Source organism: Lichenostomus cassidix, chromosome 2 (genome assembly GCF_008360975.1).
Source record: "Lichenostomus cassidix isolate B80296 chromosome 2, HeHo_3.0, whole genome shotgun sequence".
Lineage (NCBI taxonomy): Eukaryota > Metazoa > Chordata > Aves > Passeriformes > Meliphagidae > Lichenostomus > Lichenostomus cassidix.
The window spans coordinates 70,278,167-70,295,240 of record NC_139482.1 but is presented as its reverse complement, the minus strand read 5'-3'; the positions used below and the strand labels follow the sequence as shown (position 1 = coordinate 70,295,240).

The window sequence follows — 17,074 nt, the reverse complement described above, 5'->3', positions numbered from 1 at the left end:
GATAAAAATTTGCACTGTCTGTCTCACTCTAACCTTACATGCTGCTACATGGCCTTGTCCATCCAGCTGTTCCTGTTGCTTCTGTATTAATATTTTTAGTCAGTAACTTCCATTTGAATGTTGATGTAAACAGATTTGCTGTGGTTTGAACATGAAGTGCGTAGTTGAGATATAAATAAGCTTTGCTGGTCTGTTTGGGTTCAGGGTTAGGGACATCTTCAGAATGACACTTGTATTATAAAGCATGTTTTATTTTCTGTATGATGGAACGTGTCTGCTTACCGTGCTTTACCATACTTAGAAATGTGGCAGACCAGATAGGAAAGAAGCTGAGATCATTCTAAATTGTTTGCTAGTTACACAAATTCCAAACATTTTGTTTTGGTTTCTTTTTTTTTTTTTCCAAAGCACTGTATTACTGCTAGGCTTTTCTCAAAATGAAGGTTAGTAAAGGAAACTCAAGTCCCTGTTTGTCCGAGACTGAAAATTGTAAGCATTCTCTATTTTAATAAATGGGAAAATTAGTAAAGCTGTATATGAGTTAAAACCATCATAATCAAACAGTGTGCTATGTCCTTAACAGCTGTTTGAAGAGTAGCCCATGACCTCAACAGAGTGGCACTGGGAGTTGTTGCCAATGTAAATAGTTGTGAAATGTATTAATGTTAAAATGTCATTGAACTGACATCCTGTTACTTTCTGAACAACAAGTATAGGATGTTGCAACTTTGCTTCTCCAGGTGCTTTGTACCAGTAGTGTATTCTGTTCTTAAATAGCTTCTCCCCATTCTTCCTTCTCCAGTTATTGCCTGTAATGACACACTGTTCCATGTCTGTCTGCTCATACATGCACACCCAAGCATTGCTTCATAAGAACAACTGCTTTATATAGAAGCTTCCGGAAAGTCAGGTTCCTTCCAGTCTTTCACAACTTACTTTGGTTTAAATTCAGAGTTGGTAAAGCAGGAATGCTCTAACAAATAGCATAGTGTAAACTCTTCTCTAGGAAGAAGATGTAAATACTGCCTGATTTTGGTACTGATACAGTGACGGCTATTGCTTTTCCCAGGGGAAAAGTTAAGAATTTGTGTTCATTATGCAATATGAGTAATAACAATATAGCTAAATATTAAAAAGATGTTTCATGTTACTCATATAAACTTACTGATAAGCTTTTAGTATTTATCTCCTAAACCAGACAAATATATGCAGACTTCTTTACATAAGACACAAAATGGAAATACCTAATCTTTCCCCTTGTTATTAATGAAGACAAAACCCGCCATTTTGTTGAATATGAAAAAAGTTTGCAACTTGACATTTTTGAAAATTGGTAGGCTTTCATATGAAGAAAGCACATAAAGGGTATCTGCAACATATGCAGCAAATGCTTGTGTGTAGTAACATAGGTAATGTAAAAAAATCACTTGGGAACATCTAGATTCAAACAACTTTGTTGTGTTCATGGATAATGAATTTTACTGTGATTTCAAGCTTTTAACATTTGGGATGCACTGCAACAAATATCTCTTCCTTAGTTTGCAAAAAGACTTGAGGAAATACATTTCATGAATAATTCAAGGATTCTCCATTTTCTACCTGCATAGCCCAGCATGCATACTGCTTGGATGGTGGTTAAATATCAAGTAGTCCTGATTGACTTTCAGGAAAGCTTTTTGGCATCTGGAAAGGTGCTGTTTGTCTCATTGTTAAAAGGTGTGAAAAGTATCACTCACTGTGGGGAAAACTACACACATTTGGTTTAGTCAAGACTTCTGTGTTACATGTGATAGCCACCTACTATGGTAAATACTGTTGTATTGAGTTAGGAACAGCATTTACATGAAATCGTCAAACTCAAATTGACATCGCTTTAGTGTTTAATTATACATAAGGTTACTTATAATACATAATTGTATTAGTATCTGAATTATAATGTGCAATTACTTGCTAAAGCTTTGAGTTCAAGTTTTAAAATACCTGAAAATAGAGAAAACATCGTATTGTTGAATTTGTCATGTTTGTGCTGATTGCCAGACCACTAGCTTTCTTCACGCCTTTGCATTTACGAAGCTCTAGTGTAGCAGTATTTGCTTAGCTTCTAATTTTGGTTTGCTTTTTGTGTTTTTTCTTTCTCTCTCTTGGTTGTGCCGTTCTTCTTCCCATGATACTGTGCTCACTCTTTCCGTGCATCACCTGTGATACCCCCCTGCTCCGACCATTCAGCTGTTGGTGAAGGGGGTACATGAAACTCTGGTAGCTCAGAGAGTTGTTCCTGCTCTCATTACTCTCTCCAGTGACCCTGAAATGTAAGTTCCCTGACTGTCTTATATACCTAGCATCTCTCTTAATACTTAGGAAGAAATAACCATCAGTTATGTTTCTTAGTCTATCTCAACAAAAATTTAATTACTTCTAAACAAAAATAACCTTTAAATCACTTATTTTTAGATAAAAATATTTACTGCAAAACCTAGAATTAAACTGTATAGAAATGCTGAACAAACTTTATATAGAAAACTTAAATCCATGTAATCTAATTTTTGTTTTCTATATTTAATAATGTTCTCAGTTTTCAAATTTGCTTACATAATTTCTAGCAGAAAGCTGGATACTACTATTCCATAGTGCTATCAGCTTTGCTACTGGAAAATTAAGTATCATTTGCATTAATGAAATGCAAAGTAGTTTTGGCTGTATCTCATTTCTGATAGACAACCATGGTGCTTCATTTCCTGGACATTCTGATGTGGTATTTCTTTCAAGCTAAGGAGGGATGCTTTGCTAATCTCACTAACAACTTGTTACTAACAGATGCTACAACATGAATAGAGTCTTAGTGGCTTTAATGTCTTGTGTGGGTGACTAAACCAAGAACAACCCCAAGAGTCTGCCTGCCCATCCTCAGTCACAGCTAACCCAGTTCTTCAAGTTTACCAAAGCGTTTTTTATTGCATGTTGACTGGTTTACAGCTGACTCTTCGAGGCATGAGTGAAGCATTAGTTGACAAGCGGGTTGCTCCGGCCCTTGTTACCTTGTCCAGTGATCCTGAATTGTGAGTTTCAGATTGAGACTTTGAGTTAATCCTGTCTGTCTTTTTCCTGGTCTGCTGTTTTTTTTTTTTTTTGTTTTGGTCATTGCTAGAAACTAATGTAACTTAAAAGTACTAATTTTGTAATTTTGCATTAAGTAATTTTGTTCCTGGTGTTGAATACATCTTAAAGACTCTATTCTTCCATTGTAGTTCAGTAAGGATTGCTACAATTCCTGCTTTTGGGACCATCATGGAAACTGTTACTCAGAGAGAGGTAAGACACCTGTTGTGAGCCTGTTGTTTTTTGGTAGCTTAAAATCCAGAGTAAAAGAAAGGGCAACTCATAAATTATTTCCTTCTTTGTCAAATTCTCTTCCAAAATGCTTTCCAGTTTTGCAATAGCCTTTTTTTTTCTTTCTCTCTCTTTTTTTTTTTTTTTATTAAACAAACAAACCCTCATAACTAATAAAAACATTTCCTTCTAAATCTCAAACCAAACATAAACAGAGACAGATAAGTAGAGGGGAGGCCTATGCTAGAAGATGGGAAATCCCATGCTCAAAATGTTTTTTAAACCTTCTGCAGTACAATTGTGAAATCTAACTCTGTTATTTCCAAATGAAATAGTTCTATTTTAAAATGGTGACCAAAAAATCATGGTGGGAGTCAGTTATCTTTACATAAGTATATTGTGCCATTTTAGATGCTTTACGATACCCTGCTTGGCTCCCAAATACTTTAAAAGAGCACGAGATTCTTCTAAAATATCTTGTAGTTCCAGTCATATCTGCTGGTTTAGCCCTTGGTGTCCAAGATGCCACTAAAAGACATAGTGACATTACCAAAATATTCCTTGAAGATAAGGTAGAGATGCAACTTCTCCTTGTATTTAAAATTATGATACTATGTGAATAGATCAGAATTGTGAAGACACTCAGAATTCTGCTGTAAGCAGTAGAAACACTGGATTTTGTTTCGTATAACAACTGTGCAGTCGAATTTCTTCTATAAGTCCTTGCAGCTTTTTGCAGAGCTTGCATTCTTCCCGTAATTTCAACATATTCTAAAAGAATGTGTTTGAGGAAATGTGAGTAATGTGAGTCAAGTCAGTGATGACTCACACGTACTTGGAAGATGGAAAAGTTAGAATTTTGTAGCTTGGAATGCATGCCTATAATCAGTTAAAAGAACATTATTGTTTTGTTACCACACAGAAATTACTGTATCGATCGCACTAATTATAATAAGCCTTAAAGTCCAGAGCTGATAGTACCTTCCAAAATGTATCATAAAATGTTGTTTTTTCAACTTTGAATGCAAATTAAATACTTACGTAATCTTATTTTCAGTTTTCTAGCCTTTAGTTGGAGAAATCTTTTTAATTCCATTGATTTCATGATGGTTACTTTTGCTTCTCTGTCCTTTGAAAAAAAATTCAGCCTATTAATTGAGATTTGTTGCAAAAAACCCCATTAATTAAGTTACAATTAAACAGGAAAACTCTGTAGTTATTAAAAATAAGAGGGAAACTGTAATAGCAGGTAAAAAAAGGGAGTATCAGACTCAAGGAAACCTCAGGAGGAAAGATCAGCTATATGGGATCACCTGTCTGTTGCTGAAAGATAGATCATATTAAAACCCTGGTAACAGTCTTTAAAACATAGAGGTACATTGAAGAGTTTGAAATGTCCTGTTAGAAAAAAATCTGTAAATTTGAAGAAAGTCCAAGATCTGTTATCTGAAATATGGAAGATTGTAAACATACTCTGAACTGACAGTAACAATTTCTATCATCACTCTTTTTTTGTTCTTTCTATTTCTCTGGGAATGATTAAGCTTCTGGAGAGAGTGAAAATGCAGCTGGCATCTTTCCTGGAGGACCCTCAGTATCAAGACCAACATTCTTTACATACAGAAATCATAAAAACATTTGGAAGAGTTGGACCTAATGCTGAGCCCAGATTTAGAGATGAATGTAAGTTACGTCCATGGGAAGATGCAGTCTTCCTCTCTCTGACTAAAAGCTAATAGATATGCTGGTTATATTGGTGGTTTTTTCTTTCTTTTCTGTAAACTGTTACTATTTCAAAGGTACTCCAAGGTACCGTTTTATTTTAGGTGGTGCTACCACAATTTTTATTTCAAGTTTGAGTCAATCCATTAAAATTGCAAGGGGAATCCCATCAAAAGCAATCGTTAGCAGTTCTTATTCCATGCTGATGTGTAAAGCTTCAGGTGCCTGCAATTGCCACATAGCAACTGTTTAATGCTAAACAAGTCTGTGGAAAGCCATTTCAAATACTTATTCCTGTATTTACTTTTCCAGTTGTTATTCCACACTTGCACAAGTTAGCCTTGGTCAACAACCAGCAGTCTGTTGATTCGAAGAGATTGGATATTGCTACCCACCTGTTTGAATCCTACAGTGCTCTTTCCTGTTGTTGTATCCTTTTTTTAAGGGAAGTTCAGTTGTTATTTCTCTGGTGGTAAGAAAAGTGTAATACTTGAGAAATAATAAGTTTGTCTTTGAATCTGTGGTGTAAAACATGATCTATTCAGCATAAGGTAGAGGTTTTCAGATGAATATCATGGGTTAGCTGGACACCAGGTGCTCACCAAGCTGCTCTCACTCCCCTCCTCAGCAGGATGGGGGGAGGGTGGTGGAGAAAATCAGATGAAGGAAAAACTCATGGGTCAAAATACAGGCAGTTTAATAAAGCATAAGCCATGCATGGAATCAAAGCAAAACAGAAGATTTATTCTCTACTTTCCATCAAGCAATGCCCAGCTATTTCCCGGGAAGCAGGGCTTCAGCGCATGTTGCAGTTGCTCCAGAAGACAAACATTGTAATAATAGATAGTCTTCTCGCCCCGCCTCCTACTTTCTTTTAGTTTTTATATCTGAGCAGGCATCATATGGTATGCAATATCCCTCTGGTCAGTTTGGGTCAGCTGTCCTGGCTGTGTCCCCTCCCAGGATCTTGCCCACCCCCAGGCTACTGGTGGGGGGGAATGTTGAGAGAGAGAGCACCAATTCTGTGCCAGCCCTGTTCAGCAGTACCCAAAGCACTGGTGTGTTACCAGCACCTCTCTAGGTAGCAATGCAAAGCACAGCACTGTGAGGGTTCCTGTGCTGAAAATGAATTCTTATCTCATCCAGACCCCATACAGTGGAACTGATAGATACTTCAAAAAATAAAGCTACAAAAACAAAACCCTTGATCTTAATCAGTAAATCAAGAAAAAATATTAAAATAATGTTATGGATGTTTGAAATACATGATGTTAAGTATGTTTAAGATCTTTTTTCTATTTATTAGTTATGAAGTGTCAAATGCTGTTCTGTTTTCTTAGTTTTGCTGCTGTCCTTGTGTTCCCTAGCACATTATTGGAAGACAGAAAAAGAAATTGTATTATTTCAGAAGGCAATCCTTATAATACCTTAACAACCTGGGTTTTAGTTATTTCAGAGGATTTAATGGTCAATCACTTTTTACCAGGACTGAAGTGTTTACGAACTGACATGGAGCATCTCTCTCCAGAGCATGAGGTGAGCAGCTATGTTTACTAACTGAGTATGAGATGTAGGTGGCAGAAGAAGCTGAAATGTAATGGCATTTAAAACCACAAGTAAAGGAGAGCTGCTCATAAGTGGTATCAAAACATGGCATTGAGGAGTTTGTTGCTAAAGAATAGGTCACATGATTTCAAAACCAGTAAAATCTTGTAAAAAGTGTTTCTAAGATGAGAACCTCTGCAGACCAATACTCAACTGTCAGAAATGCATGTGTAAACACAGATCTTTAGACTGAAGAACAAGGAAACATTTTTTGCCATCTTTGTATTAATCAAAGCAAGGATTCACTTGGCTACAATATATCCAAGGAAATGCAGATGAAAATTGGTGGAGTTCAGGAAAGAAATAGTTAAGGGTTATGGAAGTAGAGTCCTAAAATACATGGGATACACTTAATATCTGGAGTACTGTGTCCAGTTCTGGGCTGCCCAGTACTGGAGAGAGTCCAGTGAAGGGCTAGGGGAGAGGCTGAGAGAGCTGGGACTGTTTGGCCTGGAGAAGAGAAGGCTTGGGTGAATTTTATCAGCGTACAGATAAATACCTGAAGAGAGGGTCCAAAGAGGACACAGCCAGGCTCTTCTCAGTGGTGCCCAGTGACACAGTCAGAGACCGTGGGAAGAGCTGGGGTTTTTTTTACTGTGAGAATGACTGAGCAGTGACACACATTGTCCAAAGAGGTTGTGGAGTCTCCGTGCTTGGCCAGATGATCACCAGAGGTCCCTTCCAACCTCAACCACTCTGTGATTCTGTGAATTGTAAAGAGCAGATTAAAAGAAGTAGACAGGACAACATGGGAACAAACAGGATCTTCTCTGGTAGGAGGAGTTTACAGAAAGTAGCAAAAAAAAAATAGCAGAATAAGCCAACTTGAGCAACTTTAAAATCTTGGCCATATAATTATTTTGGTAAGTACTTGAAGAGTATGAATACTAGCAGAGATTGAAACACACAGATGTTAAGTCAGTAGCAGAAAAAAAAAGAGATGTTGTTTAGTTGCATGTTGCGGGAAATCTGAACAGGATGAACATTTCAAGGGATGTAGGAAGAGATTTAATCAGAATGTACAGAGGAATACTGTTGTAGTCTTTGAAAGTTTATACTACACTTTCATGAGTTACTATGAAAGTAACTCATGAAAGAGAATTTTTGAGAATGTTTTTTTTTTTTGTATTTGCAAAAGTAACTGAATTGAGATGACAGCATTTTCTAGGAGTCCTAAGTTCTTATATTTGGTAACAAAGTTTCTTCTTCTAGTTACATTTTCTATCTAATAGCCTGTAGTATCAGTCTTTCATTTTCTGTATATTATTGTTTGAGAAACTTTCCAACCTGAAAGAATCTGACTTCAGAAGGCTGAATCAGAAGGAGCACTAGTATGATATGAGCATTAGTCCAAGACAACAGAATTGCACTTTCTTACAAGCAGCAGAGATGAGGCAATGATAGATATTCTGTGTTGAGAGAGAGAGCTGGGAGATGGATTGTAGTTTAGGAAGTCTCAAGAATATATCTGAAAGCTGCAGTAGTCAGAAGTTTCATTTTCTTTCACTAATGGGATAACAAATACAAATATTGCTGTTTCATTTTTGTACTTAAAGTAACTTCTAATGTTTAAAGGCATAGTCAGCTCAAAAGATGCTCTTAATTAGAACAAGAGGTTTGATTGAGTTTGAGTCTTGTAGTCAGAGAAGGAACTGGATAGGATTAAAAATAAATCAGTAAGTAAAGATCGCTTTAAATCCTCCATTACCACATTCTGCATTATTGTGATTAAGTGACTTCAGGCATGATGCCAAGTGCTTTGTTTTTTTAGCCGGAGATAAACACAAAATGAAAAAATATTTAGTCCTGCTCCAGTGAGTTTGAAAACTCACTACAGTTTTTACTGTAGAAATGGATATCTGATGCTTGGTCAGCTTTCTGCTTCAACAGGATGTTTGTAGGCATTATGATAGAGGCTTTTGAGGTCCAGTTAGTTCTGGTGTCTGTCCTGGAAGCCTTCTATCTTAAAATTATGTTTTCTGACATAAATGCCATTTACTGTTTCAAATTAGATATTTGCATAAGCCATTTTTTTGGCTACTTTGGTGTTATTCATTGTTCAAATGGAATATCACTTCACAAACACACATTTTGTAAATCACAGAGCCTTAGCTCTTATGGCTCTAATGTCAGTACAGAGTTGATGCTCATCTCAGAAAGGTAACACTGTGTAATTGGCTTGTGTGGTCCTGTCAGGCAGCATTTATCACTCATGCCTCATATTTGTTTTCCTTCCTTTCATGTAAATAAAAGTGTAAGTTGGCCATTTAGGTCAGACCTTCTCATGTTTAAAAGAAATATTTCACATTGTGCAGACATCAGATACTTTACCAGCATCTCTAGCTCAATGTCAAGTCCCTTCTTCCTCGTTTTCCACTTGGCCTTCTATGTATTTTCAAAATAACTGGATTTTGTGTTGTATTACAGTGAGTCAGTACTTGATAAAAATATTTAGTCCACATACTGCAGTATTGTTTATAAGACTTAAGCATGTTAAGTCTCTTAAGTGTCTCTAAATATAGTTACTGCTCTAAAATATCTATTTCCTAATCAGTTCTATGACCAAAGAAAGAGAACCCAAGGGAATAGGTCTGAGCAGTATATGCAAAGCCACAATGTAGAAGTTTAGAAATTAATCTGGGACAGAGGGAAGAATTGCTCCACTTCATCCAACAGTTACACAGTCTTCCCAGAAGGAGCTGTGCAGTGGATGGGAACTCCATCCTGTTCTTGAAATGATACTGGGTCCGTGATGAATTACTCTCCCCTTTGATCAAGACTTCATATTGTTGATACTTGGAACATCCGGATTCAGATAGAGGTACAAAAATGTCGAAAATCTCCAGTGCACAGGTAGAAATGATAAGTAACAAAAATTATGGTGGCTGTGCTTAGAACTTTCAGGGCTTTTTTTGATACAGGACAAAAAGCTTGCTTTTTCACTGGAATTCTGAATGTATTTGTCTTGTACCTCTGTCCCCTTGAGCATTATTTGTGTAACATTTTATGCAAATGAAGGATAGCAAATTTAGCAGGAAGAGTCGTAGTCCTGTTTGAATGCTGCTCTCTGAAACATTCAAGGGTATGCAACACCTGCTACCTAAAATGTTTCAAATTCTGAAGTAATAGTTCTGGAGAAATAGAGTGAACAGTGGCACAGATCTGCAGACCAGGCCACATCTTATCAATGTAATTAATGGTTGTGCTGCAGATGTCCAAAGTGACTTAACAGAAACCAACATTTTAATGTATGCAAATACATTTTAAAATAGTAACCAGTTGGTAGTAACCATTAGTGACTGATATGTATTTTAGAGATTGAAAATAGGGTTTTTTTCCTTTGGTGTATATACTCAGGTTTGGTAAGACACTACTAATTTTATTTGCTTGTAGCGTTGAGATTTTAAGTTTCAAAAGTGTCTCAAAAAATATTTAGGTTTCTTCTGAGCGGTGAACAGAGGAAGTTTCCATTTATGCAGTGTGTTTATATGTGTGTATATATATATTTATAGTTTCATACTTTGCATTCTAACTCTTTTGCCTAAGTGTTTCAAATGCTTTTGTTTTAATGTGTCAAAACAGTACTGTTGTGAGCAGGGCAGGGAGGCATTTACCAGTCCCATTAATTATTTGTATGGTTTTTTTGGTTGGTTTTTTTTAAAGCCTACTATTGGGAAGCATTCCTTTATTTTTGGAGAAAAGTAAAAATGTCAGTGTGGAAGTGTTTTCAGTCTTAAATACTCTGCAGAAACCTTTAACACTGTAATGGCTTAAGAAAAGGAAAAAAAGCCCTGATTCATAGGAGCTCTGGAAGACATCAGAGGAATGATACCAAGTTGGCTTTAGCACTTCCTTTTCATTAAGATGTTGTGTCAGGATGCCATCCTTTTTTCTTTCCTTGTTTTTTCTTTCAAGCGTAATGTTCATGAAGATACGGTGTGTCACAGAAGTGAGTGTGCTTTAGCTCTATTTTAAAAAGCCTGGGGAAACAGGAGGGAGTCTTGAACTTGTGTAACTATTTGGAAAATGTTTTTGTTCCTTAAGGTATTTTGAACATTTTTGTTGTTTCTAACCACAAGGCATTATCAGATAACTGGAACTCAAATGCAACTGAAAAAAATACCAGGGAAACATTTTAAACAGTTCTGCTAATGTCAGAATTAATTGCAGAATAGGTTTCATAGGAAGTGTTAATGTTAAAAGAAAAATGTCAAATGTCATGTATCTCTGTTCCTTATGTGTCTTAGGTTATTTTGAGCTCCATGATAAAAGAATGTGAACAGAAAGTGGAAAACAAGACCGTCCAAGAACCGCAAGGGTAAGACTTCCACTTCCCTTTTTTTATGTGCCTCCAGAGCACTGTTCTTCAGAGTGTATTCCATAATGGTGTCCAAGGTTTGTGACATTAAAGCCTGCACTGACACATGCTGTGTTTGAAAACAGATTTAAGAAACTTTAATACAGCTTGTGGTTGTTTCTGTTGTTTCAAACACAGGACAAAAAAAGTTTTTATAGCAATGATGTCCTCTGTTCTTAATTTTTTATTCATTTAAAGCAGTATTTAGATTTCTGTCCTCTGTCTGAGAGAGCAGGGAGTGCCTGGCCTAAGTGCTTAGAGCAGAGTATGTAGCAGACACTTTGCCATGATAGGGGCGACAGCCTGCAGGCTGTGGGAGTTGTTCTGGTCCTGGGAGGGGCTTGTTCCAGGCTGCTGTCCTAGCCTGCATTGCACATCAGAACAGTTTCTCCAGTGTATCCACTGACCCCCTGTGTGAGTATGCTGCTTAGGAAGTATGCTGGCTTTGGGAAAATGCTACCTGTGTTGCACTTTGGTAAGACACGCTTTCCACAAACACAGAGTAAACCCAGCTCTCCAAGGAGGCATCAAACACATGGGGCATGGGCACCCCGAGATGGTATCATATGTGTGCACTTCCTGATAACAAAAGTAGCCAGTGGACCCCTGTTGGACATGGAAATTTGGAAAGCTCAGTGTCATTAGGATGAGTTGTATGTGCTCTGTTGCCTGCTTATTACCTGGAATGGCGTGCAGCAGGTAACTTCTCATGGATTATTGCGTAACTTAATAAATCCTTAGCAGTGTTGCCAGGGAGAGTGTGAGAAGGTATCTGAAAAGAGAATTTGTTCTCAATCCCAATGCTTTGCCATGGGAATTGAGACAATTACTGAAGCTTGTTCATGTCATACTTCCTTATCTGTAATAAACTGATAGAATTTACTTCTTGAAATAGCTTGGCCATAGTCCTGGAAGCAACTGGTAGTTTGAGAATGACTAAAATAGGAAAGGTGTATAAGAACTGAACAGAAGAAATGTGGTGTGGGAAAAGAGTCAGGATCTCATGCACCAAATAAAATACTTCAGGCTTTACTAGTAGTAAATACTTTGAAATCACATTTAGTCCTATTAAGCCATTGCAGAAACAGATAAATGCAAACCTGATACATCTAGTCTATTTTCTTTTAGAATGCAACTGCTGAAAATTTGAAGATTTGAAAAGGATAAGTCTTTGCAATGTGTTCCTTTGTTCTTTAATTAGCCTTCCCCTTTCTTACTCAAAATCAGGCTATGGTTGCAGTCCTGTACAGTACAAAATTAACAAGAAATATTTTACCACTGAAGAAATGACCTTTTCAAATACATAAATACATAAATATCTCCTTTTACTTGCTAAGCCCTTGCTAATTTCAGTTCCTAATTTCAGTGACAAATATATGTTTGACAAAGGATTTAAATGCAACTGGGATATAAATTACTGGGGTTTGTAAACAGCATGGGAATGCACACACAGAAATCAGAATGAACACAAAAGCCATCATAAGATGTTCTTATCTTGTCTTTTCCCCTTGCTGTTAGAAAAAGTCAAATAATATGGGATCCAAGAAAGTTTTTTGCACAAGAATAAACTTCTTATTTTTAAATATTGGATAGCCACTTTTGTTAAACATTCACTTTAGCAATTAAAAAGGTATTTCAATCATGGATAACAATTTATGTTACAAACTGATTGTTATTAATTGCCCACCAGGAATGTTTGTTTTGGCCTAGAGCTTCCCCATAAAACAGGCAGAACTCTGTTTAGCATCTAATTTATCTAGAGACCAGGCAAAAATTTTATGTTAACACATTATTTTTGTTTGTGGATTGAGTTTTGTTTTGGATTTTTCAATAACGAACAAATGCAAGGACTTTTCTGTAGGACTGATTGTTTCAAACAAGATATACTATTGCATTGTTGGGTTCTTTAGTTAAAGATATGAGACTCAAATTATTTGATTTCATATTATTTTTTGCTATGTTTAAATATTCAATTTGCAAAGTAATGGAAGTACTGTGGGGGCATATTTAAACTTCTGAGTATGTTGGGTGCTGTGGATTATGTTTCTATTTACAGTAACACAGAAATGTGAACTTCTAGACTCTACAGTTGTTAATTTTTAATTGTTGACATCAGATTGCTGATATCCCCCAAACAGTTTCAAAAATCAATTAAACATCTCCTGTTTTTTCATCAGACTTTATCAGGATCATTAGAATAATGAAAGCACAGTTTGTTTAAAACTGCAGGTTTGTCACCAGTTGCTAGGCTTTCTTTTCTGAAGTGAGCAGTTTTATTTTCTTAATGCTGCTAATGCTTGGAATGTACAGCATTTCCCAAATAAGTTTTCATAGCTACACCCAACTCTAGGATACATCACAGTCTGAGATAGCTTCTTGTCCTTAACCAGCAGATAGTGAGTGTAAAATGTCATTTAAATAATTTATATGCCCTTGCTTTATCATGAAATCAAAGGAAATTGCATAAGACATCCATCTTACAGTAGGAGTAATTTACCTGCTGAGTTTTATCAGCTGGAAATATGTGATTCATCACTTGACTGAAGATGTTTAATCAAGCCAAAATATGTAGACATGTGATTGTGCCTGAAATAAATATTTCACTTTAAAAGTTTATAATTAAACTATCTGTAAATCCACAGTACAGCTTAATTCCCTTTTAAGGTAATTTTAAAAGAACCAGAAATCATTATCACTAAGCACCTTTTTTTTTTTGTGATATGAAATGGGAAAAAGTACTGAGTGCATCCCTTCTGCCTTTGAAGAAATCATTCAAGTTCTGTTGAAACAATTCAGAGTTAACTTCAATTTGATCTGCCTTGATGCAAGTGTGTCTAACAGAACTGTTTATAACTCTGCAGACTGAAAGGTCAGTTCCTGGAATCTGGCCTTTGCCAGTAAGACAGATTTTGTGGTCTTAGCTATAATTTTGAAATGCAGAGTCCACACTGAGTTCACAAGGGAGAATTTATTTGGTAATGTTTTCTAAAATTGTCCTTGTCTAGTGTTGAAAAACGTTTGCCATTTTGTATACAAACATAGGAATATGGAGTATTTATTAATACTCCTGCTATTGTACATTTGCTCTATCTTGAGACAGATGACTCTTGCTATGCTAAACAGTTATATATATCTGAAGTTGAGCTCACTGATATGTTATGAAGTAAAGAAAAATTAAATCTGTTAATTTCACAGCATCGGGACAATTTCTTAACATGTTGTTCAAAGCTGTAGCATCTTGCAGCTTCAACATGGATTGGATTGCTCCTTCCAGCCCAGTTTATGGGAAACCTATGGACTCTCCATTGTCCTATCTAGTATGTCACAAGTAGGAACATCCAAACACAGGTGGTAGGAGCCACATTCACAAGAACCAGAAGGAGAAGCTCCTGACCCAGCAAGGGGCTGACCCAGTAGGACTCAGGGTGGGGTTTACAAGAAATTTATAAGGAGATCAAAGGAAAGCTGATCAAGCAATATAAAGTCAAGATTTATTGAGAGTTACTGGGTTGACAATCCACACCAATTTTAAACTCTGTTCAGGTGGACGTAGTTAGAAAATAAGAGAGTTGAAAATTGAGGAGAGAGGTCACTGTTTTGTACTTGAATTGCTTTTGCTCTTCTCTACACATCTGTTAATGGTCACTGTTGGAGGCAGGATACTTGGGCTAGAAGGGTCTGTCTGAACTAGCACTGGTAATATTAATACACTTTATAAACATAAGGATTGACATTTCTGGTGAGAATGCAAAGCCAGTCTTTCACAGAGGTATTTGGTCACTGGGGAAATTCCCAAATAGGTGACAAATGCTAATATGGTGAGATCCAAAGGTGCTAAAAACTAGTATGCACAAAAATATTTTACCATTTTCATAGGCACTGTGAGCAATTATAATCAATTTAAGAGTGTATATTTGGACTAGGTAGTGATGGTTTTTCAGTTCTTCTTCACAGACTGATCTTTTTCATTGAAACCTCTAAAACACAATTTAGTTGCTTAATAAATAAAACAACACCATAACGTTCTTCTTAATTTGTAGTCTTACACAACTAAATGTTTTCCTTTCCTAGCTCAATGTCAATTGCAGCGAGCCTAGTGAGTGAAGATACAAAGACCAAGTTTTTGAACAAAATGGGCCAGCTGACTACATCAGGTGCAATGTTGGCTAATGTGTTCCAGAGGAAGAAGTAAGGTGGGAAAAGGAACTCCCAGCTAACACTAAGGTGGACCTCACAGAGACTGGTTCCTGTACTTGAAGTACTTGCCTTTTAATTTCTTCTGTCTTATGTTCTTGTAGTATAATTTTATTCTAACCTCCAAAGATATTTGCACTGCTTTTGAATATCGCTGTGTATCTGTTAATTTTGGGTCAACTGTGGTTGATATAAAACTGAAATCATAGTCTGTACCAAGTCCCTGTTCTGTGTTCTTGTCTTTCCAGCATATTTTTTTTTATATAGTGGAAGGTTTTGGGTTTTTTTTATTTTCTGACAGGATATCAGCAAATATCTGTATTATACATGGAGCTATTCTGACGGTACTTAAAATAATGTAAATTTGAAGTCATTGTCATGAAGTAATAAAAGTGGAGATTACTTATGTATTTAAATTATGAGAGAGTAATGCAGATTTTTTAATTGTGTTTCTAAAAAGAAGAGGAAGAGCCACCAGCATTTGTCTGTGCTTCTAGGGTTGTTTTTGTAAGTATTGTGCATCTTGAATCCAGAGGAATTGCAGTATCTAATGTATGAGACTGCTTGCACTGCATCAGTCTGCAGGGAATGCTCATGTTCCAGATGCTTTATGCTGACATTGTAAATGCTGTACAAAGTCCTTCAGATAAAATTCTCACATCTATGTGGATTTTTGAGGGTTTTTTTCTTTTGTTGGGGTTTTGGTTTTATTTTAAAGCACTTTACAGGTCTACACATCCACAGACACATCCATTAAGTAAAGGCAAAACATGATAAGTTAATAAATGTTAATAAATGTATAAGCTACTACACAGGGTCCCCAGTATAGTTCTGCAGGCAGAGGATACCTTACGCAGGAGAGAGACTGCTTTCATCTTACACTCAGTGTGCAGTCTGTGTACTGTGAAAACTAAAATTAAGATATTTTGTTGTTTAGGTTGAATTTCAGTTCAAGTTTAATTTTGGAGTATTTGAAATTACGTTAAGTTTGATGTGCAGTTTCTTTAAAATGTTAAGTAGACTGCCTACATACTTTTTGAAAATGACATTACAAGGGTTATTTCAACAACTACCAAGTATTTTTGTTAGCAAGGAAGCATTAACAACTGAATCCTTTTCTTCTTATGCAGCACTTTTTTTCCCCCTTTTTATGTCAATGTAAGCTTCTGAAAGTAAACTCAAGTGCATGCATGAGGTAGCCAAATACAAAAGCTCAGGCATTCTCTGACACGGTACCATGCAGCTGGAAGTATGGACATCTTTGAGGACAGGGGAAGCAAAAAGAGTGAGAGAATAAAGTATTCACTCCTGAAACAGAATCTGGATGGAATAGCACGTCGGGTATCGCCCTTAGATGGAAATAATGGAGATAACTTGAGGCTTCTGACTGCTCCATGTCTGTGCCTGCTGGCTCTGCCCACTCTGTTGCCTGCCACATTTGTGTTGTGACAGGGTCTGCTGCTCCCGTGCTCACCATCCGTCCCCTTACACTGCACTGATCCAACAACTTTCTGGAGGTTACAGACAGCTCCATGCCTTCGTGTTGCTTGTTACCATGAAAGTATACTTTTAGCAGACTGACTGTGAAATGGAGACATTCCTGAGGAATGGGAAGTGGTGACGTTCCTCTCTATTGTTCTGTTGTCAATAAAAAGTTTTGTATACCTGCCTTGTCTTGTTACTTCTGCTCTTCTCTGAAAAAGATTGTCGCAGCAAAAGAGCTTTTACAGGAGAGAGATCTAATGCACAGAAATTCTTTAGCCTTAACTCTTTTTACATAGCAGGTGGTATAGACAAAACTTGCTCAATTTCCTATCTCTGTGTGCTTGGCTTCTAGACATGTGGCTTTACTGCCACATTCATGCAAGG

The 17,074-nt window shown here is 36.6% G+C and overlaps 1 protein-coding gene across 5 annotated transcripts in view; it reads left to right on the top strand.

Annotated features, from left to right (window-relative positions):
• RELCH (RAB11 binding and LisH domain, coiled-coil and HEAT repeat containing) overlaps nucleotides 1–16,874 on the top strand; it is a 76,864-nt gene extending 59,990 nt beyond the window's left edge. For 2 of the 5 annotated variants that reach the window (XM_085052076.1, XM_085052078.1), the window contains 7 exons: nucleotides 2,227–2,309; nucleotides 3,246–3,309; nucleotides 4,872–5,010; nucleotides 5,362–5,478; nucleotides 6,497–6,585; nucleotides 10,902–10,972; nucleotides 15,083–16,874. In XM_085052076.1, coding sequence (XP_084908202.1) covers nucleotides 2,227–2,309; nucleotides 3,246–3,309; nucleotides 4,872–5,010; nucleotides 5,362–5,478; nucleotides 6,497–6,585; nucleotides 10,902–10,972; nucleotides 15,083–15,203 — 684 coding nt within the window. In that variant the 3' untranslated portion in view covers nucleotides 15,204–16,874. Of the gene's footprint in view, nucleotides 1–2,226; nucleotides 2,310–2,973; nucleotides 3,057–3,245; nucleotides 3,310–4,871; nucleotides 5,011–5,361; nucleotides 5,479–6,496; nucleotides 6,586–10,901; nucleotides 10,973–15,082 lie in introns of those variants that run through there. The other 3 variants (XM_085052077.1, XM_085052079.1, XM_085052080.1) reach the window with 3 other exon arrangements.
• Nucleotides 16,875–17,074: the final 200 nt, after the last annotated feature.